Source organism: Carcharhinus amblyrhynchos, chromosome 10 (assembly GCF_965287045.1).
Source record: "Carcharhinus amblyrhynchos chromosome 10, sCarAmb.v2.hapA, whole genome shotgun sequence".
NCBI classification, from domain to species: Eukaryota; Metazoa; Chordata; class Chondrichthyes; order Carcharhiniformes; family Carcharhinidae; genus Carcharhinus; species Carcharhinus amblyrhynchos.
In genome coordinates this window covers 32,176,856-32,202,049 of record NC_137333.1, presented here as the reverse complement: position 1 = coordinate 32,202,049, position 25,194 = coordinate 32,176,856, and the positions used below count along the sequence as shown (strand labels likewise).

Sequence of the window (25,194 nt, the reverse complement as noted above, 5' to 3'; positions counted from 1 at the left end):
GACCTTTGTCGTCGACTGATCAACTGATACAATCCTGCTTGAGGGACACTGTTTCTTGAAGAGCCTGTGAAAACAACAAGGTTTTTTTTTCTCTTGAGTACACCTGGCACAGGAGTTTGCCTGCTGGGAGTATGTATCTGCAGCTTGAGCAGATTAATTCAGCTTTCATATCATAAGGTGGTTTCCAACTCCTTGGGAAGCTGACTCACTATCTTATTTACATTGCAGTGCAGTGCCAAATTCAGGGTGTTTCACACACCAGCTGCTGAACAGGAAGTGGAGCGGCATTAAAAATTCAATGTGTTTCTAAACTTTAAGACCATTTCCACCAACTTTTTCAACCAAGCTTTGGTCATCTTTCCTAATCTCCCCTTTTCCTGTTTCTGTGCATCTTTTCCCTTTGCATTTTTGTGAATTAAATTGGGGTGATTTTTACGAAGGACCAAAGAACCTACATCAAGAGCATTTATTTCATTACCTTCCCAAGTGCTTTACAATGTATAAAGTACTTTTGGAAATATTACCACTGTTGTAGGGAAATGCAACAGCTTTGCCCACAAATAGGGATGAGCAAAGTGACCAAATAATCCTAATTTTGATGGTGTTAAATATTCGATGAATATTGGCCATGACACCCTCATGGAATTAATGTCATAGGACCTTTACATGCCCTTAGCAAAAGAGTAGGGGCTGCTTTCAAAAGATGGCACCTTTGACAGTGCAGCATTTATTTCAATTTATTCCAAAGATTTAGTTTTTGTTCAAACAAAAAGGTGCTGCTTTCCTCATGGAGTACTAGCTAATGTGATTTAATTAAGTAGTCACAATGTGTATATGCCAGCGTTGGACTGGGGTAAACACAGTAAAAAGTCTGACAACACCAGGTTTAAGTCCAACCGATTTATTTGATAGTACACTCACTAGCTTTCGGGTTTGTCCCAGGCAAACTCCTGTGCCAGGCGTACTGAAGAGAAAAAAAACAACCTTGTTGTTTTCACAGGCTCTTCAAGAAACAATGTCCCTCAAGCAGGATTGTATCAGTTGATTCCACCACAAAGGTCGGCAATAGAGTTTCTCTCTCTCAGCCATTGGCAAGGAATTGAAATGTGTCTGCTACCATGGTGCTGTGGGGTTTAGCTCACAATATAAACAGGAAAGGTGTTAAGGTGAAAAGATCATGGCCAGATTTCTCTGACCTTGTCTGCAGCTGGGATTCTCTGGACGCACTGCAGTGAATGGAGTTTTGACTGAGCGTCAAGTTCTCTGATTTTGCTGGCAGTGGTAGTGCGGCTTATGAGACCAGAAGGGACAAACCCGGAAGTGAGTGAGTGTACTATCAAATAAATCGGTTGGACTTAAACCTGGTGTTGTCAGACTTTTTACTGTATTTAATTAAGTACCAGGTACAGACTTTAACCTGATTCACTTCCTTTGCAATCTGTCTCAACACTATTCTCCCCTGAATCTGGCTAAGTCAGGGGTTCTATTCGTAGACACGCAGGGTAGAATAGTTGTAGGGTGATGCGGCGGCGTGGGCTTGTTGGGCCGAAGGGCCTGTTTCCCGTGCTGGGTTGTTCTTTGTTCTCTTTGTTAACATGTCGCTGCATACATTTGTGTATCTGCTCATGTTGAAAGTGTTGTTATTATTAGTATTACTATTCAGTTTTATGTGTTTTTTGTGGCATTCTTCCTCTGCACATTAAAGTTTATACATTAGAGAAACAAAACAAAATACAGGAATCATTTAGTTGTTCAGGCAACATCTGCAGAACGAGTTGACATTTCAGGTCAATGGCTTTTCATTAGAACTGGAAGATGTTGCAGCTGAACAGCTTTTAAGTGGCTACAGTGATAGGAAAAGATGGTGGAGGCAGACAAAGAATATAGGGGATTATTTGTGATTGGGTGAAAGGAGGAGTGATTAAATAATAACAGTGATAATATCACCAAAGTGGTCTGGGAATATGGTTGCTTTGCTTTGTTTAGTTTTGGTTGCAGGTGAGGTTCTTAAAAACAGGGAGAAATGTAACCTCCAAGAAGGAAGAGTACGTGATTATATAGCCACACTTATGGAGAATCTGTGCCCAAGATAGATGTTTTAAGACCTTGTTCCAAGAAGATTTGAGGAAATGTGCATTGTGACACAAAAAAAAAGATAAAGTGGCCTGTTGACGATTCACTGAATTCCTTCAATTTAATACGGAGGACACATATTGTTATAAAAGGGAGGTTGACCCCCCCCCCCCACTCTGAGAACTAATCACTCAAAGAAGAGTACCTTGCCTCATAATCTGTTAAAAGTGTATTGGAAATAGCATAATCTGCTTTTCAGCAACTTCTAGTGGTTAAATCAAAATAACCAGCTGAGACTCTCTCTGTAAAATCAACAAGTATTGCCAGGACAACAGGCTGTTTTTGAAGTTTGCCCAATTAGTTCAAACTAGGTATTTGAATAATAGCAGCCTAACAGATTTGAATTTGATGTTTTGGTAATTTGTAAACCAATCCTATTGTGGGGATGTTGTTATGTCATCAGAGGGTATACAACCCAGCTCCCAGCTCCAGAGAGCCAGCCAGCTCTAACTAAGAGTGAAGAGGTTAACTAACACATTAACAAACCAAATACAATACTACTCTAACAGACTGCTGGTCAGATAAATACTATTCCCACGTATTAACAAAAAAAATAGAATTCTTAGTCACTCTTAAAATGTAACCAGGTTTTATCTTCTGGAATCTTCTGTCTTTTTTGCTGATTTGTTCTATCTTCACTATCAAGATGAGGCTTTCTTTTCATACCTTTTCAATCCAGATGAGGTTTTGAGTTAAAAGCAATTAGCTGTGGCACAGACAGTTGCGGACTATGTCTCTCTCTCTCTTTTTCTGTCTCTCTCAAGCTGTGAGCTGTGGAAGAGGCAGTTGCTGGCTGGGTCTCTGGAGCTGGGACCTGGCTCATGTACCCCCTGATGACATAGCAACATCCCCACAATAGGATTAGTTTACAGGTTACCAAAGCATTAAATTGAAATCTGATAGACTGCTGTTATTCAAATGCCTAATTTAAAATGAGTGGACAAACTTCAAAAACAGCCAGCTGCCCTGGCAACACTGCTGCCTAGCCTCATGATACAATGTTTCAGTCTGTGTAAGGCATGCATCTGTATCTCTCTTTTAAGTACAGAGAAAACAAAGCCACCTTTTAAACAGATAATTTTACAAACACTTGGCTAAGATCAAGTGTAGTATCGACATGCTGCACTTGGTTGAAGTCATTAGGTTACTTTTCAGCTTCATTTGAAGCAATTTTTTAAAGCAGCATCTCGGCCATTTGACTAAGATGCAAATAAGATCAAGCCCTGGAGGAGGAGCTACACCTGCTCCAGTCAGCTTGGATCATGTAGATCAAGCCCAAGACAGGAGGTGAGAGCCCTGTCCTGTCAGCTTGGATTGGGAATGTCCCAACTTGTTGGGACTCTGAATTGGGTTTAATTTGACTTGATTGGATTGGAATAAAGTTTAAAAAAAAAATTTACAAACACTCGGCCTTTTGGCTAAGATCAAGTGTAGTATTGACATGCTGCACTTGGTTGAAGTCATTAGGTTACATTTCAGCTTCATTTGAAGCAATTTTTTAAAGCGGCATCTCGGCCATTTGACTAAGATGCAAATAAGATCAAGCCCTGGAGGAGGAGCTACACCTACTCCAGTCAGCTTGGATCATGTAGATCAAGCCCAAGACAGGAGGTGAGAGCCCTGTCCTGTCAGCTTGGATTGGGAATGTCCCAACTTGTTGGGACTCTGAATTGGGTTTAATTTGACTTGATTGGATTGGAATAAAGTTTAAAAAAAAAATTTACAAACACTCGGCCTTTTGGCTAAGATCAAGTGTAGTATTGACATGCTGCACTTGGTTGAAGTCATTAGGTTACATTTCAGCTTCATTTGAAGCAATTTTTTAAAGCGGCATCTCGGCCATTTGACTAAGATGCAAATAAGATCAAGCCCTGGAGGAGGAGCTACACCTACTCCAGTCAGCTTGGATCATGTAGATCAAGCCCAAGACAGGAGGTGAGAGCCCTGTCTTGTCAGCTTGGATCGGGAATGTCCCAACTTGTTGGGACTCTGAAGTGGGTTTAATTTGACTTGATTGGATTGGAATAAAGTTTAAAAAAAAAATTTTACAAACACCAACTTTGCAACAATATCAATTCTCTATTAGATGTAACTTCTATTTATATTATTCTTTTGCATGTGCAATATGAGGGTGAATCTGACACTTAATTGCACATTCTGGTGGCTTATAAGTAACTGACGATGGGCTATCTTGAACTGCGCCCCGTAAGAACTCCCACAGTGGTTCTAGAATAATGACCTAGTGACAATAAGGAGACAGCAATGTACGTCCAAGTAAGGATCATGTGTAACTCGGGAGGGGATCTGGCAGTGATGGTGTTCCCACGCCCTTGTTTCCCTTGTAATTCTAGCTGGTAGTAATAACAGATTTGGGTGTTGCTATAAAAAAGACAATTGAATTAACCAATCAATGGATTTTGGGGAATTTTCATTTATAATGAAGGAGGCCAACAAGACTGCTTCTAGAATCATTAAGCAGAATGGTTGACCAATGCCTGCTCCAGATTCATGGAGGATTTGTTGGATTCATCTTTCATTCGCCCAGCTGATCCACCAACAAATGTTTAGATCTACAGCCCATGTTATCCAGATAGCAATGTGCTTACTGTCCAATGCCCACACAATGAATGGGCCACTCAAAAGTCCATCTCAAAGTGCAGTAGTTAAAATATTGACTCTTAATGGCTTTATACCTTTCCAAATAGATAATGATCTTGCTGTAACATGTTATTAGATACATTCAAAAAATGTTGACTGTCTGAATTCCACTGTGTATAAATGTACAATGAGAGTTTCTTTAAGCATCTTTGGCCTTGCAGTCTGCTGGAATGACTAATTGAATACTAGGGAACAATAATTCAACTTAAAATAATATGACTTCTGCAACGCAAGAAAAGAAAATCAGATTTGCATTTTTCACTGAGCAATGGCACATGACAGATCTGACAATTGTATATTTATGCTTGGATATTTGTTTTATGTGACTTCCTTTTGATTTCTGCAAACCATCTAAGACAGCTAACCAGTTATCAATTTTCTTTTGACATATTTTGGTATTTGTCACTTAAATTTGAGAGATGTTAGTGATGCAACTTGGAAATTGTGATCTAATATAACCAGTTCTCATTCTTAAAACCATTGTTGATTTAGTAAATTACAACACTGGGTTTAAAATACTCCTGATTGGTAACATGCTGTGTAGAACTGATCAGAAAATGTGTTATGCTGCAATTTAACAGGAAAATAAACTTATAGATGATTGAAACATGCTCTGCACTGTGTTTTGTTTTTCTGATTTTAGGAAGTTGACAACCTGTTTCTGATTCTGTCTGCGATCTTGCTTCTTGGGGATATCCAATTTTTGACTCTGACAGACACTGAAACAGCATATGTGTCTGATGTGCAATTACTGGAACAAGGTCAGTGTGCTGAAGAACAAACAATCACCAGTTACTGTCTGACAGTGTGTCTGGATGGATGAATAACAAACACATCAGCAGATGGAGCCAGCACAACACATAACACTGTACCACCACTTAACATTCCACAGGCACTGAGGGAAAACGCAGCATGACAAACTGACAGGTTTCTACCACAGCCTTCCAGCATTTTCCAGCCCACTGATTTTGGACTAATGCAGTAGCATCCTTTGCCGTTGGTGTTATTCCTATCCATCCATAAGCCATAATCCATAATTGTACACGACTATTCCTATCAAATTATGCTGTTTGCATAATTTGATAGGAATAGTCGTGTACAATTATCCTGGTAGTTGTTGTAATGTAAGCTGGTAAACATGGCTAGCCTCATCAGTATTGCTGTGCTCAGTGTTAGGGAAGCCTCATACAGACTAGATGATTTGTAGTTTTAGCGCTCTGGCAAGAGCTTGAGGTCACTGTTAGTGATTCAGCTCAATGTGTAAATTGAAAATTCAGACACAAAAAAGTGCTACAGTTTGGGTTCCTGTAAGTGCTTCTAGCTGCTCAAAGCTTAGCCTTAGTTTTAAAAATGTTTTCTTTATTGAAAGGCAGGTTCTGCATCAAAATCATACAAATTAAAAATGCTTGGAACACTAAAATGTTATACATCACTTCATCACTGAACAAATAAAATGATTTGTCAGTAGTTTTTCTGAAGATGGTGCCTGAAAATGTTGGAGAATACAACTAGTTATCAATGACCAGGAGTTTGAATTTTATATTTTGAGCCATTTGTGCTGTGTGCTTCTAACAGATTGTACAATACTATACAATGTACACAACTCTGCACAATGTATACAATTCTGGACCAACATTATGTTCAACTGTTCCCAAATACACAAGTAGCGCTGTAAACAATCTATACTATATGCAAGTTTGTTATTAAATTCAACTCAATCTTATGATTTTTACATTGTGTAAAATGTGGAAATAAATTATTTCATTTTGGTTGAGATTACATTTGGCATAATTTCATGATGCTCCACCAATGGGTTTGAAGGGGGGGGGGGGTGGAAACAAGGTTTGTTAAATCTTTTTTGCCGCCTACCTGCCTGCCTCTACTCCAAGCTCAATTTAACCAGCAGCAGGAGAGGTTCCCCCCACTTTCTTCCCAGCCCTAACCCTCATGACCCCTCAAAACCCATGATCAAAACCAATTTATATCATATCCAAGGGAACTTTATATTGTGGGCTCAACTTCACCAGGAGTTGATTCAGCAGAACTGAAATTAATTCTAGGATAGGATTAAAAGAGAGAGATCTTCTCACCTCTCTGTTGCCATATAAGCATAGGGACTGGAGTAAAATATTCTGTCCTGAGAGCCTGTTCTGTTTTTGCCTGATAGTGGCTGATCTATACTTCAATTGCATTTAATTGTCTCTGATTCATATCTCGCCATGTCCTTGTCTGACAAAATCAATTCATCCTACTCCTGAAAATTTCAGTTCATTCAGTTTGTGCAGCCTTCTGAAAGTGAAAATTTCAGATTTCCACTGCCCCCTGTCCCAAGAATGAATAAATGTTATCCTGGTTGATTTCATCAGTCCAATCCAGCCTTGCAACCTTCAGGGCTTTGTTGCTGTGTCATAGTTTCACTGGAACGTACATGAGATTTTAAGTGTTTTTTTTAATTTTGCTGAACTGTCTCCATTTTGAAATGATAATAACTGAGCTGGTAAACACACAAGTTGAAGTTCAAGTTGTTTTTCAGTGGCTGGCATTCTGCAAGTCCCGGCTGATGACCTCAGTTCAGCCTTAACATCTGATGTCCAGTATTTTAAAGGTAAATTTCACGCTCTACAGAATCCTTTTTTATTAATTCATCATATTTTGTAAACTTAAAATATAAGTAATCTTTGTTTTTTTTTCCATTTTGTTCCGCTATAGGGGATATGATTTTGAAGAGACACACGGTAGATGTGGCGAACGTGTACCGGGACCTTCTGGCAAAGTCACTTTACAGCCGTCTTTTTAGCTTCTTAGTGAACAACATTAATTGTTACCTCCAGAGCCAGGATGACAAGGATGGGTAAGTGTTGTTGTTTCTGTCATATTTCTGTCTAAGTTTGTCCTCAGCCAAATCACAAGTCTTTGTTAATCTAAATACAAAACATTTGAGAAAAGAAATTTATACTCAAGGCTTCATCAGTGGTGAGCTGGAAGTTATGCTATTGCAATCCATCTTATCTCTCTCACACAACTAGAACTCAGCCAGGTTTAAATGCTTACTTCAGTCCTAATGTCATAGAAACATAGAAGATAGGAGCAGGAGGAGGCCATTTGGCCCTTTGAACCTGCTCTGCCATTCATCACTATCATAGCTGATTGTCCAACTCAATAGCCTAATCCTGTTTTCTTCCCATAACCTTTAAACCCATTCATCCCAAGTGCTATATTTAGCTGCCTCTTGAATACACTAAATGTTATAGCATCAACTATTTCTTGTGGTAAAGAATTCCACAGGCTCACCACTCTTTGGGTGAAGAAATGTCTCCTCACCTCCGTCCTAAATGGGCTACCCCAAATCCTCAGACTGTAACTCCTGGTTCTGGACACTCCCACTATCAGCAACATCCTCCCTACATCTACCCTATCTAGTCCTTTTAAATGTCCAAAGATGTGCAGGTTAGGTGCATTGGCCATGATAAATTGCCCCTTAGTGTTCCAGGATGCATAGATTAGAGGGATTAACAGGGCAAATATGTGAGGTTATGGGGATAGGGGCTGGTGGGATCGTGGTCGGTGCAGACTCGATGGGCTGAATGGCCTCCGTTCTGCACTGTACGAATTATTTGATTCTAATTTTATTAGTCTCAATGAAATCCTCCCTCATTTGTCTGAACTTCAGTAAAAACAATCCTACCCTGGTCAATCTCTCCTCATACATCAGTCCCACCATCCCTGGAATCAGCCTGGTAAGCCTTCGCTGTACTCTATTGAGAGCAAGAACATCCTTCCTCAGAAAAGGAGACCAAAACGGCACACAATACTCTAGATGTGGCCTCACCAAGACCCTCTATAACTGCAACAACACAACCCTGCTCCTGTACTCAAAACCTCTTGCAATGAAGGTCAACCTACATTTGCCTTCTTTACTGCCTGCTACACCTGGTGCACAAGGACACCCAAGTCCACACTTCCTTCTTCCAATTTACAGCCATTAAGGTAGTAATCTGCCTTCTTGTCATCAAAGCTAACCCCGTAATTGCTAGGATGAAATTAAATTACTAAAAAAATTACTCATCTACAATATAAAAAATAATATTTGTCATTTTTATAATTGTTTGTGGGTGATTCTGGCAAGGCCCTGCTTTTTGCCCATCACTAGTTGCCCCAAAAAGTTGGAATCAGTACAGCATAGTCCCACATATTAGGCCTGATTCTCCCATTGCGACCCTGCAACTTCTCCGGTGGGTCGGGTCGGGAGATGCACATGTTGGACGGTTCGCAGTTTCCCTGTGAGTGCTTATGACCCACATACATCTCCCAACCGGAAGAAAATGGCACCGTTGGGAACATGCAGAGAACCGGTGGGAAGTGAGGCAAGTCATTTGAATAGGTTTTTCGCCACATAAGTAATAGTCCTTCCTACCATTATTCCTACCAAAGTGGACCACCTCACACTTGCCAACATTAAATTCCATTTGCCAGTTCCTGACCCATTCGCCCAGCCTATCTAGATCCTTCTGCAGACTCTCCACACCCTCCACGCAATTTGCCGTTCCACCAATCTTGGTGTCATCAGCAAATTTCGACACCATACACTCGGTTCCCTCCTCCAGATCATCTATATAAATGGTAAATAGCTGAGGCCCCAGCACCGACCCCTGGGGCACTGGGCATTGGTGAGGCCGCAGCTGGAGTACTGTGTGCAATTTTGGGCGCCGTACTTACGTAAGGATATTTTGGCCTTGGAGGGAGTGCAGACGAGGTTTACTCGGCTGATACCGGAGTTGAGGGGGTTGAGCTATGAGGAGAGGCTGAATAAACTAGGCTTGTACTCGTTAGAGTTTAGAAGAATGAGGGGAGATCTCATTGAGACATATAAGGTGATGAATGGGATGGATAGGATAGAGGTGGAGAGACTCTTCCCGCTCAGAAAGGACAGTAGGACTAGGGGGCACAGCCTCAAGATAAAGGGGGGGCGGTTTAGAACGGAGTTGAGGAGGAACTTCTTCACTCAAAGGGTGGTGAATCTCTGGAATTCTCTGCCCGTTGAAGTGGTGGAGGCTGCCTCACTAAATATTTTTAAGACGCGGGTTGATGGGTTTTTGATAAGCGAGGGGATTAAGGGTTATGGGGAGAGGGCAGGAATATGGAACTGAGCCACGACAGATCAGCCATGATCTTATTGAATGGCGGGGCAGGCTTGAAGTCTAGATGGCCTACTCCTGCTCCTATTTCTTATGTTCTTATGTAATATATTTTAACATATTTTACATGTATTTTAAATGTTATTATCTGGCCCAACATGGAACTTGCCGGGCCTGACTGCATCCCCCACCCCATCAGGAGTACTTCAATCCAGCGGGGTTTAAAGTGGCTCCCCATGTTTGGGGAACTAGTGGGAGACCCCACCAGAGTGAAGGGGCAATCAGGGCACCCCCAGGGGGACGGACGGCCGGGTGGTGGTGCCCCATGGGGATGGTCACCCTGGCAGTGCCAGCCTGTGCCCCAGGCACTACCCAAGGGCAAAATGCCCAGGGGGCATCTTGGCACTGGCCACTGGGCATTGGGCAGTGCCAAAGGGGTGGGGCCTATTATGGGCAGTTGGTGGGTCTGGGAGGTCCTGCTACCTTGGGATCGGCCTGGGCTAGAGAGAGGCCAACGATCAGGGTAGGCTGGTGGTGGTGGGAGGGGTGGTGGTCTGCTGGGAGGAGGCCTGACCCTAGGGAGGGCCAGCGGGGTGGGGTGTCTGCTGGGGTGAGGGTGGTGGGGAGGATCACCACTACTGGGGGGGAAGGGGGGCTGGATTGGACTTCGGGGTGCTCCAGGGGGAGATAAAAGGCCTAGATGGCCTACTCCTGCTCCTGTTTCTTATGTTCTTATGTTCTTATAAGTGTTCAGGGCTGGCTCGGAAATTGTTGTGGGGGCCACGGTCAGGCCTTGGGGGGGGGGGGGTGCTGGAGGGGCAGCACTGTGGGAGTTCTGGGCTGTCCAGTGATTGAGCTGGCCAGCAAACGGGAAGACTGCCAGATCGGGGCCACTGCGCATGTGCAGAATTCCAGAGCTGTCAGACTCTGGCACGAATAAGCCCTGCCTCCTGAGTTTTAAATGAGATTCACGATTGTGACCTCGGCAGTGCACAGAGCAGGGAGATTCAGGTCTGAAGTTGTACTGACAAAACAGTCGTGATCTAGAACAGCTTTCCCACCAATTCAGCGCCTTTTAGAAAATTGCACCCCCCCCCCCCCGCCACCCAATAGCATCCAAAATGAGCTTTTAGTGCTACTTACCAAGTACGAGACTTAATTGAAATCAGTTTACAAACTTACCATTGTGATATTTGAACTCTTGTTGCACATAATGATTCGACTACCATAACCTGCAGGGCAGAATTTCATGTATTACATCCACACGTAGCGGCAGAAGCAGATGTGACTGCCATTCTCGGTCTGAGCGAAATCAATTCAAAATCACACCATTATGCTGGCTGACCACTTAACTGGCAGCCAATGTAACTTGTGGCCACAATGGACAAGCACGCAGTGAATGTTATGTCCAATGGCGACCCACCGTGAAGTCTAAAGGCGGCATGCAGAGGCTATAAAGGCATCACTACCTGCAGAATGGCCAGAGCTGGTGGGAGGGGAGGGGAAGGGAATTCCAGTGGCCAGCAAGAAGACGGCAATGTCCCGAGAGCTCTATACTGTGCTGAGACCAACACAGAAAACACTCTCTCAAAACTCCAAAGCACCACCCCAACTCACTCCCTGAAACCCCCAACTCCACATCCAGCACCTGCTCCATTCCCCTTTTATCCCGCCCTGGAATACAAAAAGTTTAAAGACAGTTGTTTCCACCCACCCGTGCTTCTCATGCCCAAGCTTGAAATAGCACGGGGCACATAAAGTATTCATGAGTGGGATTTAATCCCTCAACAAGCAGCATAACTGTCAGTGTGCATGTGCAGATCAGGGCCAGCACTCTCCAACTGAAATATCATGCGAATGTGCGATGATATTCGGATACACGCCCAGCATCATCACTCATCATTTAATGAGTTACTGAGTCTGGTGCATACCCACCCAGCAGATATTAACTTCTACCCATTCTGTCTGCTTTGTATTTTGTAGATTAAAGCACACAAACTGGACCACAATTTAAACATTAATGTTTGGCCTTACAGTTCTTCTTGTGCGTCCTTAATGGTTAGAGACACAAAACACAAATTCCAGAACAAAAACAGGAAAAATTATTGTTTTAAAGCTTTGCCTACAATAGCAATGGTCATGTTGTTCCAGGTTCTTGGTGCAAGTTTTTATAGTTAGACCCTAGAAATGTAAAATCAAAGAGGAGTTTCAACTAATTTACATTTTTTCTTCTGTACCAGATATGGTATGTGTTGTTATTAATGAAACCCATGTCCTCAACAATTTTTTTTATAGCCCCACTTTTTAATTTTGATTTGTACAAAATTATCCTCATTCATCTTGGAAGATGTTGTGCGTCTTACTCTTACTAAGAGATTTGGTTGGAGGCAAAGACCCTTTTTCAAAGTAATCTTTATTTTCATTCTCAACTACGTACTAGGACAGAGCCGCTGCTCATCTTTGAGATTCTCCAAATTCTCTTCTGTGACAGCATTGTTACATAGCTCCTTATGCACTTGTTATAGCTATTGCTACTGTTAATCCTTTACTCTACAGACATCAGTTGTTGTTTTATAAATATTCAGTTTGAGCTATTGAGGTGATCACACAACACAAAATTTGTACATCTAAATATGGATCACCTCTGACACGATAACATAGAACATAGAACACTACAGCACAAACAGGCCCTTCGGCCCACAAGTTGCACCGATCATATCCCTACCTACTAGGCCTATCTATAACCCTCAATCCCATTAAATCCCATGTACCCATCCAGAAGTCTCTTAAAAGACCCCAACGAGTTCGCTTCCTCCACCACCACCGACGGCAGCCAATTCCACTCATTCACCACCCTCTGAGTGAAAAACTTACCCCTGACATCTCCTCTGTATCTACTCCCCAGCACCTTAAACCTGTGTCCTCTCGTAGTCTTCTTCTGATAATTATCAGAATAATAAATATTGTATTACTTTGAAAAAAATTCACTCGTTTTGGGTCAACATAACTATTGTTATATTATGCAAATGAATAAGGTGACATCATGCCATGTGATATTGGCACATTAATGTATGGATGTGTTTAATTGACACTCTTAACTCAGCAATTTAAACAAAGTCAAGGAGAAAAAATTTATCCTATTTTACATTCCATCAATTGAAATCAATGGAAAATAAATTTAGGTGATGTATGAAATGGGCTGCCAGTTTATTATTGCCAGTGTTAAGACCCAGGCCAATGTATTTCACTGCAGGTATGATTCAAGTGACCTACTAGGAAGCTTTTATCAAACAAAGTTTACTTAAAATATAACAAAAATGTTTAGCATAATTTTTGCCAGTTAAAAGAATTAAATACAACACAATATAATTGCTAACAGCTAGCAATCTCTGCAGTTCCAAGTTAAAACGTGGAGATTCCGCTGTTGGGTTGCGGTAAACACAGTAAGAAGTCTCACAACACCAAGTTAAAGTCCAACAGGTTTATTTGGTAACAAAATTCATTAGCTTTCAGAATGCTTGCTGTCCCTTCGTCAGGTGAGTGGGAGTTTACTTCATAAACAGGCATATAAAGGCACAAACTCAATTTACAAAATAATGGTTGGAATGCGAGTCTTTACAGGTAATCAAGTCTCAAAGGTACAGACAACGTGAGTGGAGAGAGGGTTAAGCACAAGTTAAAGAGATGTGTACTGTCTCCAGCCAGGACAGTTACTGAGATTTTGCAATCCCAGGCAAGTCATGGGACTTACAGATAGTGTGACATGAACCAAGATCCTGGTTGAGGCCATCCTCATGTGTGCGGAACTTGGCTGATGTCACATGGCAGAGATTAATAGTCAAGTTCTACACACATGAGGATGGCTTCAACAGGGATCTTGGGTTCATGTCACACTATCTGTAACCCCCACGACTTGCCTGGGCTTGCAAAATCTCACTAACTGTCCCGTCTGAAGACAATACACATCTCTTTAACCTGTGCTTAACCCTGTCTCCAGTCACATTGTCTGTATCTTTAAGACTTGATTGTCTGTAAAGACTCACATTCCAACCATTATTTTGTAAATTGAGTTTGTCTCTTTATATGCCCTGTTTGTGAACAGAACTCCCACTCACCTGACAAAGGAGCAGCAGCACTCGGAAAGCTAGTGAATGACATTAAGGAGCTCTTTTGACCGGCTTGTCCCCCCCCCCCCCCCCCCCACCTTCAATGGGCAGAGCGAGCTAGTAAATTTGTGCGAGAGCTGAGAAATCAGGAAAACGCCTGATTTATCAGCTCTCGCAATTTTACAAGAGCCAGATTTCAAGTGAGGTCAGCCTCTCACTGGAAATGAGCGAGAGGCTGAAAAATTTATTTAAATTAATTTAAATAGTTGTTTGCATCTAGATAGTGAGCCCGGAGCCTAATCATCTGGGCCAATGGGGGTGGAGTATGAAGGGGTGGCCCAATTGGATGGGGAGGGGGGCATTCGCACTATGCAGATATGATCAGATTGGGGGGGTGGGGCGCTACACATTTTGTAAATACGATTGGCTCAGGCGATGGGGAGCGATCGGTCTGCACAGCGGGAGCTAGATGTCCATGCATTGTGGGACTCATGATCAGTTGCAGGGCTCCCACATTGCAGAGGGGGGTGGAGTTTGTAGCAGGGGCCTGACAGCTTTCTCACTGTCTGCCAGACCCCTATTGTTGCAATTGTGCATGTGCAGTATCAGAGGTCTGCACATGCACAGTAGCTCCCTCTACAGCCTGGCTGGTGAATTAAGGCTAGCTACTGCCTGCAGCAGCTAGAAACAGCAGTTTTTCAAGGCTAAGTACATAAGATTGGGCATGAAAACTCACTCAAAAAATGGATCAGGAACTCCCTCATTTTCACACTAGCTAGACACTTAGAAGCATTCTTGTAAAATTCCACCCAGCTTCTCAAGCAACAGGAAAATCCCAATACATTGCTATTCTTGTCCTGAAGAACCCTTAAGGTTTGATTGGGTTGAGTCTCACAGCTTAACTGTCTGTGCTCAATGTACCAAATCAATTAGACTTACCCTGTTACCAACACAGAGAGAATTCCTACTCTACTTTTAATCAAGGCAAGAAATGCCACTTTTATAAGCTGTTGCAGAATAATATCATACCCTGCATAATTGCATTAAGAACATCCTGGAGACTTAAGCCATGATGAATTTTAGTCACTCTTGCAGCAAGATTACATGAATTTGTTTCAATAGATTTTTTAGAATTTCATAAATATTGCTCACAATTCTCTTTGTCAGCAGGACAGAAAAGTCCCCTATTTGTTTGTTTTATTTAAAAAAATCACCTTAGCCAAATGTGTGAGGCCCACACTACTGTCATCATTGGCATTATTGACCTTCCAGCGATTATTGGTGTCTTCATGTATCACCTCTGCTTTCTTACGTTCACAGGAACTCAGCACTTGAAATTGGGATATTAGATATCTTTGGTTTTGAAGAATTCCAGAAGAATGCCTATGAACAGGTGGGAGTCCTAATGAATGGAGCGAAAACAGTTGAGACACAGTTCCCAAAGTTACGAGTGATGAATGAAACGCAAGAAAGCTTTACATTAAACTACAATGCAATAGCTCATCAGTGTGAGACAGAATAAAGGGCAAGGAAGATTGCAGAATAGAATTTGGCAGGGAAATTTCATGAACTCATGCAAGTCTGAATCTGTGACAATTACTATGCCAAGCTTGTCAGGGGACAGCTCTCTCAATTATGGCACAAGTCACTAGATGTAAATGAGGAAGATTTTGCAGGGTTGACTAGATTGGTTGTGCCTTTGCTGTATCCAGTGTAAAGTGTGACATTGAGTAGTCCATTTTGTTTTACTCTTCTTATACTTTATTGTTTCTGAGTTGCTTGCTAATCCATTTCAGAGAACATTAAGAGTCAACAGTATTGTTATGGATCTGGAGATGCAACAGATAAAGACAGTAGTTTTCTTTTCCTTAGGGGTATTGATTTTTTTTTACAACAATCCAAATGTTCTTCCAGATTTTACTTAATTAACTGAATTTAAATTTTCCAGCTGCCTTGAACAAGATTCATCGCAGCAATAGTGAGAGGAACTGAACAAAAGAGGTTTTATTAAAGTTGACTATCATTAGGTGTGTAAGCATTTGCTAACTCTCAACTCTAATCTGATATTTTGATAGTTTGACCAAAATTTAGCATTTGTTTGGAACACATGCACAAAAGACACAGAAAGCATCCCAAAAAAATTAGAAAATCAAGACTGAAAGGTCACCCTTTCCAGTGCATCAACATACTTCTGGTAGCTTGGCAACCAGAATTATACACAGTACTCCAAATACTGCAACTGTATAAGACCAAAGGTTTCGAATTCCTATACTCAATGCCTTGACCGATGAAGGCCAGCATGCCATATGCCTTCTTGACCACCTTGTCCACCTGAGTTGCCACCTTCAGGGAACTGTCAATCTGCACACCTAGCTACCTCTGTATGCTAATATTTCTAAGGGTTCTACCATTTACTGTAAACTTTACTTCTACAGTAGACCTTTTAAATCACATCACCTCACATTTGTCCAGGTTAAATTCCACCTCTATCTTTTGGCTCAGGTCTCCAGCCGACTTATATCCTACTGTATCCTCTGACAATCCTCACTATTCACGATTCCCCCAATTTTCATATCATCTGCAAATTTACTAATCAGGCCACCTACATTTTCCTCCAAATCACATATATAGTAAACAACAGAAGCCCCAGCATTGATCCTTGTGGAACACCACTTGTTACAAATCTCCAGTTAGAAAAGTAGCCTTCCACTGCTACTCTCTGCTTTCTATGCCCAAGCCAGATTTGTATCAACCTTACCAGCTCACCTCAGATCCATATGACTTCACTTGCCATGAGGAACCTAATCGAAGGTTTTACTAAAGTCCATGTATATAACAACCACTGCCCTATCCTGGTCAATTTTTCTTGTCATTTCTTCAAAGAACTCCATCAAGTTTGTGAGACATGGCCTCCCCTGCACAAAACCATGCTGCCTATTGTTTATAAGCCTATTGTCTTCCAGGCATCAGTACACTCTCCTTGTGTTTTATTTCTCTTAGCTTTACTGACCCATTCACTGAGTTCTCCAATGTTTCTGTACTCTCTACTGTGGCCCTTGTTGGTTTTTGTCTTTGCTTTTTCTGCCTTCCACTTTTCCCCTTACTGCCTTTTGTTTCTGTCCCCACGTTACTTCCTTCTGGCTTCCTGCATCAGTTCCCATCGTCCTGCCACATTACTTTAAACTCTCCCGAGTAGCACTAGCAAACACTCCCCCAAGGACGTTGGTTCTATTCCTGCTCAGGCACACCTTCCCCAGAACCGGTTCTAATGACCGGTTCTAATGCCTGCAGGTGCAGCAGGTGGTCAGGAAGGCTAATGGGATGCTGGCCTTCATAGCGAGGGGGATTGAATATAAAAGTAGGGAGGTCTTGCTGCAGCTGTATAGGGCATTGGTGAGGCTGCAGCTGGAGTACTGTGTGCAGTTTTGGTCGCCGCACTTACGTAAGGATATTTTGGCCTTGGAGGGAGTGCAGAGGAGGTTTACTCGGCTGATACCGGAGTTGAGGGGGTTGAGCTATGAGGAGAGGCTGAATAAACTAGGCTTGTACTTGTTAGAGTTTAGAAGAATGAGGGGAGATCTCATTGAGACGTATAAGATGATGAACGGGATGGATAGGATAGAGGTGGAGAGACTCTTCCCGCTCAGAAAGGACAGTAGGACTAGGAGGCACAGCCTCAAGATAAAGGGGGGGCGGTTTAGAACGGAGTTGAGGAGGAACTTCTTCACTCAAAGGGTGGTGAATCTCTGGAATTCTCTGCCCGTTGAGGTGGTGGAGGCTGCCTCGCTAAATATTTTTAAGACGCGGGTTGATGGGTTTTTGATAAGCGAGGGGATTAAGGGTTATGGGGAGAGGGCGGGAAAGTGGAACTGAGCCACAACAGATCAGCCATGATCTTATTGAATGGCGGGGCAGGCTCGAAGGGCTAGATACAAAGAACAAAAGAACAAAGAACAACACAGCACGGGAAACAGGCCCTTCGGCCCAACGAGCCCGCGCCGCCGTCCCACTGTCTCAGTGACCTATTCATGATTTTAGTCTACGCCTAATGTGCGAGGATCAGGGAGGTCCAATATAGGGACAATTTAGTACCCAATCAATCAGCCTAAAAGCACATCTTTGGGATGTGGGAGGAAACCGGAGCACCCGGAGGAAACCCACGCAACCACGGGGAGAACGTGCAAACTCCCACAGACACAGGCCCAAATCCATGTGTCCGCACAGCAACAGAGATAGTCTCTGAGCTGTCATGTTGCCCTCGAGATGGTCCAGTTTAAGCACACTAACGACATGAAGCAATAGGCAACTCCCGAAGCAACATCCAAGAGCAGCCCACTACAACCTGCCGCATGCATGCCCCTTGCTGGACTTAAATGCCTGTGGAGACAAAAAAATTCATTATTAAACGTAATCCCAAGCCTACAATGTTTAGTAAGGCCTGCTATATCCCCCTATATGTAGCCCGCTCATGTGGCTGTCTAAGTGACTCTTAAACAACCCTAGCGTGCCTGCTTCCACCACCTTATTCGGCAGTGCATTCCACACCCCCACTACCCTTTGCGTGAAAAACTGCCCTCTAATATTTGTCTTATACCTAGCCCCCCTCACCCTAAGCCCGTGACCCCTCGTTCTATCCATTTTTAATAGCGGAAAAAGCTTACCACCATTTACTCTATCTATCCCCTTCATAATCTTATAAACCTCTATTAGATCCCCCCTCAGCCGACGTCTCTCAAGGGAAAACAGCCCAAGTTCGTTCAATCTTTCCTCGTAAGACAGCCCTTCCATACCAGGCAGCATCCTGGTAAATCTCCTCTGCACTCTCTCCAGGATCTCTACATCCTTCCGGTAGTACGGCGACCAGAACTGGACGCAGTACTCCAAGTGAGGCCTAACCAAAGTTCTATACAACTGCAACATCAGACTCCTACTCTTATATTCTATACCTCTTCCTATGAAGGCTAACATACCATACGCTTTCCTCATCACATTCTGCACCGACACCTTCAGGGACTTGTGCACTTGCACCCCCAGGTCTCTCTGCGTATCTATACTCCGGATAGTTCTACCTTTTATCGTATAACTCCCCTCCACATTATTCCGGCCAAAGTGCATCACCTCGCATTTCTCCGGATTAAATTCCATTTGCCATCTATCTGCCCAATCTACCAGCCTGTCTATGTCTTGTTGCATTGCCAGGCACTGCTCCTCAGTACCCGCCAATCCAACCATCTTAGTGTCATCAGCAAATTTGCTGATCACACCACCTACCCCCTCTTCCAAGTCATTAATATATACCACAAACAGAAGAGGTCCTAGTACCAAGCCCTGCGGCACACCACTGGTGACAGGCCTCCAATTGGAAAAGGAGCCTTCCACTACTACCCGCTGTCTCCTCCTCCCAAGCCAGTTCTCCACCCATCTACATACCTGGCCTTGTATCCCATGAGCCTTCACCTTTTCTATCTGCCTACCATGAGGGACCTTGTCAAACGCCTTACTGAAATCCATATAGACGACATCAACGGCTTGTCCTTCGTCAACCGTTTTTGTCACCTCTTCAAAAAACTCCACTAGATTCGTAAGGCACGACCTCCCTGTAACGAAGCCATGCTGCGTATCCCTGATCAGATTGCAGCGCTCCAGATGTTCATACATCCTATCCTTGAGGATCCTCTCCATTAGCTTGCCTATAACTGAAGTCAAGCTCACCGGCCTATAATTCCCTGGGTTATCCCTCTGACCCTTTTTAAACAACGGTACTACATTTGCAATCCGCCAATCCTCTGGGACCTCACCTGTGTCCAAAGAAGAGACAAAGATTTGCGTCAGAGGCCCAGCAATTTCATCCCTCACCTCCCTTAGCAGCCTGGGATAGATGCCATCAGGCCCCGGAGATTTATCCGTCTTTATACTGTCTAAAAGTCCCAACACCTCTTCCCTCGTGATGACTATTTCCCTCAACGGATCCTCAAACTCCTCAAGCACAGCACCAGACATCAGGCCCCTCTCCTGCGTGAATACCGACGCAAAGTATTCATTCAAGATCTCCCCCATTCCCCCAGGCTCCAAGCATAGTTCCCCTCCTCTGTCCCTGAGAGGACCAATCTTCCCTCTAACCATCCTTTTGTTTCTAACATAGGAGTAAAATGCCTTAGGATTTTCTTTAATCCTACCCGCCAAAGCCATTTCGTGGCCCCTTTTTGCCTTTCTGATGCCCCTTTTAAGTTCTCTCCTACATTCTCTGTATTCTTCTAACGCTATCTCTCCTCAAATGCCTAGATCTAATGTACGCCTCCCTCTTCCTCCTGACCAGGTCCTCAATATCCCTAGTTACCCACTGCTCTCTAATCCTACCCTTCCCATCCTTCCTCTTGACCGGCACGTCTTTCCTGCAAAGATTTTAGTTTTCCCTTGAGAGACTCCCACATACCCAGCGTCGACCTGCCATCAAACAGCTTACCCCAGTCCGTATCTTTAAGATCCTGCCTAATCCGGTTGTATCTAGCCCTCCCCCAGTTTAACACCCTCCCCTTAGGACAGGCTTCATCTTTATCCATTAATATCTTAAACCAGACAGAGTTGTGGTCACTGTTAGCCACATGCTCTCCTACTTCAACGTCAACCACCTGCCCAGGCTCATTCCCCAGAACCAAGTCCAGTATAGCCCCCTCTCTGGTCGGGCTATCCACATACTGCTCCAGGGATCCTTCCATTACACACTGTACAAATTCCTCCCCGTCAGCACCCTCTGATCTCGGCACCTTCCAATCTACCCCGGGGAGATTAAAATCTCCCACTACCACCACCCTATTCTTCCTGCACTTATCTAGAATGTCCCTGCTTATCCCTTCTTCCACAGCCCTCGGGCTGTTGGGCGGTCTGTAGTACACACCCAACATAGTAACATCTCCCTTCCTATTCCTCAACTCCACCCAAAGCGACTCGATTCCTATATCCTCTATACCTCCCTCCCTCTGCACTGCTATGATGCAATCCTTAACTAACAACGCCACTCCCCCACCTCTCAGCGACCCACCCCCATCACGCCTGAAGCACTTATACCCAGGAACATTCAACTGCCAGTCCTGCCCTTCCTTTAACCAAGTCTCTGTCATCGCCACCACTTCCAACTTCCTTTCGAACATTATTGCCTTCAGTTCATCTGTTTTGCCAGTCACACTCCTAGCATTGAAACACATGCACCGAAGACCCTCAGAAACAATCCGATCCTTCTTCCTACCCTCCGGGCTTACCCTATCCCCAATCCCAGTTCCGTCCACCTCCCCACCCCCCCTCCATATTAGTTTAAACCCTGCCGAAACACTCCAGCTAACCTTCCAGCTAAGATATGCACGCCCTTCCCAGTTAACTGTACCCCATCCCTCTTGTATATTTGCCCCTCTTTCATAAAGACTTCCCAGTGGTCTACGAATCTAAAACCCTCTGCCCTACACCAATCCTTCAACCACGCATTTAGTTGGAGTATCTTATTATTTCTAGCCCTGCTAGCCCCAGGCACCGGCAGCAGCCCAGAGAACGCCACCCTGGAGGCCCTACATTTCAGCCTAGCCCCCAACTCCCTGAACTGCCTACATATGTCCCCCCTGCACTTTGTTCCTACATCCTTCTCTCCTACGTGCACTATCACATCAGACTCAGTCCCTCCATCCTTTAAAATTCCCTCTACCCTTTCTGAAACATCCTGTACCCCTGCTCCAGGGAGGCAGACTACCATCCTGGAGTCCCGCTTTTGCCCACAGAACCGCCTGTCAATCCCTTTGACTCTCCCATCCCCCACCACTATCTCACACCCTGCACTCTTCCCTTCCTCCGAGGTATTCTGATCTCCCTCCCTTGCCTTCTCTACCCCAGCGGTCACCCCACCCTTAATATTCCGGGGTAATTCCTCCGGGGCGGTCCTAGTGCCATGACTCCTTTTCTTTTTGCTCTTCCTAACTGTAACCCATCCATCCCTCCTCCTAGGTCCTGGTATCTGCTCAGTGTTACTGTCCCTATCCATTATTTCCTCATTTTCCCTAACTAAAAACATATCCTCCAGCCTCAGTTCCAGCTGCCTCACCCGGGCCCTTAATCTCTGCACCTCTAGACATTTCCCACATATGTGTGCTTTCGGGAGATGTGCTGTCTCCAGAAATGTCCACATATGACAACGAACACAGTGAACACGTGTAACCCTAGACCCTGCCATTATGTTTGCCCCCTATTAAGGTGTCCTATTAATTCCTCTTACCGAGCCTGCGCTCGCCCAAGCCCAGTGAGCTTAAGCCCTTTTACCTCTCACTCTGCTTCCCTCCTCACTCCGCTGCCCGCTATCTACCTTGGCCTTCTTTTTATACTCCCGCGCTCCCTTCCCAGCAGCCCCCGCGCCTATCTCCCGCTACGGAGTGCCAAAATAATCAAAAACCCTCCCGAACTAGAATTAAGTCAAAATACAGTAATTACAATGCAGCACACTCACCAAAAGGCAGCCACTCGTCGAAATCACAGCTCCAGAGAACAGTGAGCCTACTCCTGCTCCTATTTCTTATGTTCTTATGTTCTGATGTCCCATTAATTTAAATTCCTCCCTCTTGCATCATCCCTCAAGCCATGTTTTCATGTCAGCTATCCTGACATTCCTGCTCTGACTAGCACATGGCATAGGTGAGAAATCCTGAGATTACTACCTTTGAGGTCCTACTTTTTAGTTTAACCCCTAACTCCCTAAATTCAGCTCCCTAGCTTCTCTAACATTTTGAAAGGTAACATTTCAGAAAGTACAACCGCCATCATTTCTATTGGATAATTTACACCCTATTACCTGTGATGTTGTTAAGTATTTCAGTCTGTAGGTATATAAACATTTTTTGATTCCTATGTTACTGTATTTTTCCTCGAAAAATACTAATAGTTAATTTTTTGGTGATGTTAACTATCTCCTAATTAATTTAACATCTGCCACCAAACTTAAAGCTTAAAGATTTGTACTTCTCATTATTCCTTGAAGCTTGTTAAATATTTAAGGGCATTCTGAGTATTAACATCTGTCAACTTTGATCAACAAATAGCAGAATCAATCTCAGGTCTTAGCAAATATTGGATCAGTAACATTAAACTATTAATGACTAGACAACTTCTAATGAGGATTTTCAGATATCAGTAAAACCAACAAAAATACTTAACAACAAAGCAACAACATGGTGCAATTAGCTCAGTTAACAAATATTGTTTAAAACAGCATCTCACAATGCCTCAATTTGCAGCATATTGACAACGTTCATTCGAAACCTATATTGCCCCACACTTGTATTCTCAGAGATTTGCTGAGTGAGAGGGCAGCAAGAAGGCAGCTGAAGTACAATGTAGGGAAGGGTGAAGTTATTCACTTCAGTCATAAGAAGAGAAAAGCAAAATATTTATTTAAAATGTGTGAAAATTGTAAGTCTAAAATTCGAAGAGATTTGAGTGTGTTCATGTGAGGTACACAGAAAGTTTTGCAGGTGCAAGAAGCAATCAGGAAGGAAAATGAAACATTGGCCTTTATCGTATGAGGATTGGAGAAAAGGAATAAAATTGTGCAGGGCCCTGGTGAGATCACAGCTGGAATATTATGTACAGTTTTGATCTCATTTAAGAAATAATATACTTGCATTGGAGGCAGTGGTGAAGGTTCACTGAATTGGTCCTTGGGATAAAGTGGTTGTCCTATGATGAGAGAAAGCATGAATTGGGCTTGAATTCTCTGAAGTTTAGTAGATGAGAGGCACTCTCATTGAAACCATTGTTTCGTACAGTTAAGACTGGCATAGAGAGATTTTTGGTCTGTCGGGGAATCAAAGAAAATGGAAAGCAGGCGGGAAAGTGGAGTTGATTTCCAAAATCAACCATTATTACATTGAATGGTGGGTAGGTTCGTTGGGCTATATCATCTACCCCTAATGTTCTATGGGAGAAGTATTGAAGGAATCCTGAATTTGTGATATCCACTCCTGGAAGGCAAGCTTCTTTACCAGGAGCACAAAGTCAAGGCATGGAAATTGGAAACAAAACATTTTTATAAGGATGGAGTAATGTTTAATATAACAAAAGAAAATGCTGTAGAAACTCATCAGGCCCTACTCCTGCTCTTACTTCTTATGTTCTTATGTTCTTAGGTCAAGCAGCATCTATAGTGAGGGAAACAAAGTTAACACTTTGACTCCAGTGCAACTTTTCAGAATAAAGGAAGAGTCATATTGGACTTGAAACCTTAACTTTGTTTCCCTCTCCACAGATGCTGCCAGACTTGCTGAGTTTTTATAGTATTTTTTGTTTTTATTTCAGACTTCCAACATTCACAATATTTTGCTTTTATTTTAATGAGTAATATTTAGAATAGTGATCAACTAAATATCAGCATTAATTTTTCATTATTGTCACAAGCATCAATATATACTGGAAAAAAATGAAATGTGTGTTCTTGTCCCTTAGCTTTGCATCAACATGACTAATGAGAAGATCCATCAGTATATACAGGAGACACTCTTTCAACAGCAGCAGGTGGAATGTGTGCCAGGAGGTGCCTTCATGGAAACTGCCAACTCTCCTGGCAACCAAAATTCTGTTCTGGACTTCTTTTTTCAGGTACACTTTGAATGCTTGCATTGAGATTGTGAAATTATTATTTGCATATGACCCTCACAAATGCTAATTCAGTTCAATAAGTTAATAAGAACAAAGAACAACACAGCAAGGGAAACAGGTCCTTCAGCCCATTGAGCCCGCGCCGCCATTTTAACATTGAGTCCCCTCTCCACCCCTGACCCTTGTCTATGCTTATGGCATTCCACAGTGAGGGAAGACTAATTTAGGGACAATTTGTTACACCAATCAGCCTAAGAGCACATCTTTGGGGTGTGAGAGGAAACCGGAGCGCCCGGAGAAAACCCACGCAAGCACGGGGAGAATGTGCAAACTCCCACAGACACTGGCCCAAATCCACGTATCTGCACAGCAAACAGTGATAGTCACTGAGCTGTTTTTTACTTTATTTTCACTTTATTTATTAGTCACAATTAAGTCTTACATTAACACTGCAATGAAGTTACTGTGAAAATCCCCTAGTCGCCACATTCCGGTGCCAGTTCAGGTCAATGTACCTAATCAGCATGTCTTTCAGA

General features: G+C 43.2%; 1 protein-coding gene across 4 annotated transcripts in view; it reads left to right on the top strand.

The window, feature by feature from the left end:
* The window catches only part of myo16 (myosin XVI), a 427,405-nt gene that overhangs the window by 253,090 nt on the left and 149,121 nt on the right, over positions 1 to 25,194 (top strand). For all 4 annotated transcript variants that reach the window (XM_080196876.1, XM_080196874.1, XM_080196875.1 and 1 more), the window contains 5 exons: positions 5,435 to 5,552; positions 7,325 to 7,396; positions 7,501 to 7,642; positions 15,353 to 15,425; positions 24,506 to 24,658. In XM_080196876.1, coding sequence (XP_080053002.1) covers positions 5,435 to 5,552; positions 7,325 to 7,396; positions 7,501 to 7,642; positions 15,353 to 15,425; positions 24,506 to 24,658 — 558 coding nt within the window. The remainder of the gene's footprint in view (positions 1 to 5,434; positions 5,553 to 7,324; positions 7,397 to 7,500; positions 7,643 to 15,352; positions 15,426 to 24,505; positions 24,659 to 25,194) is intronic.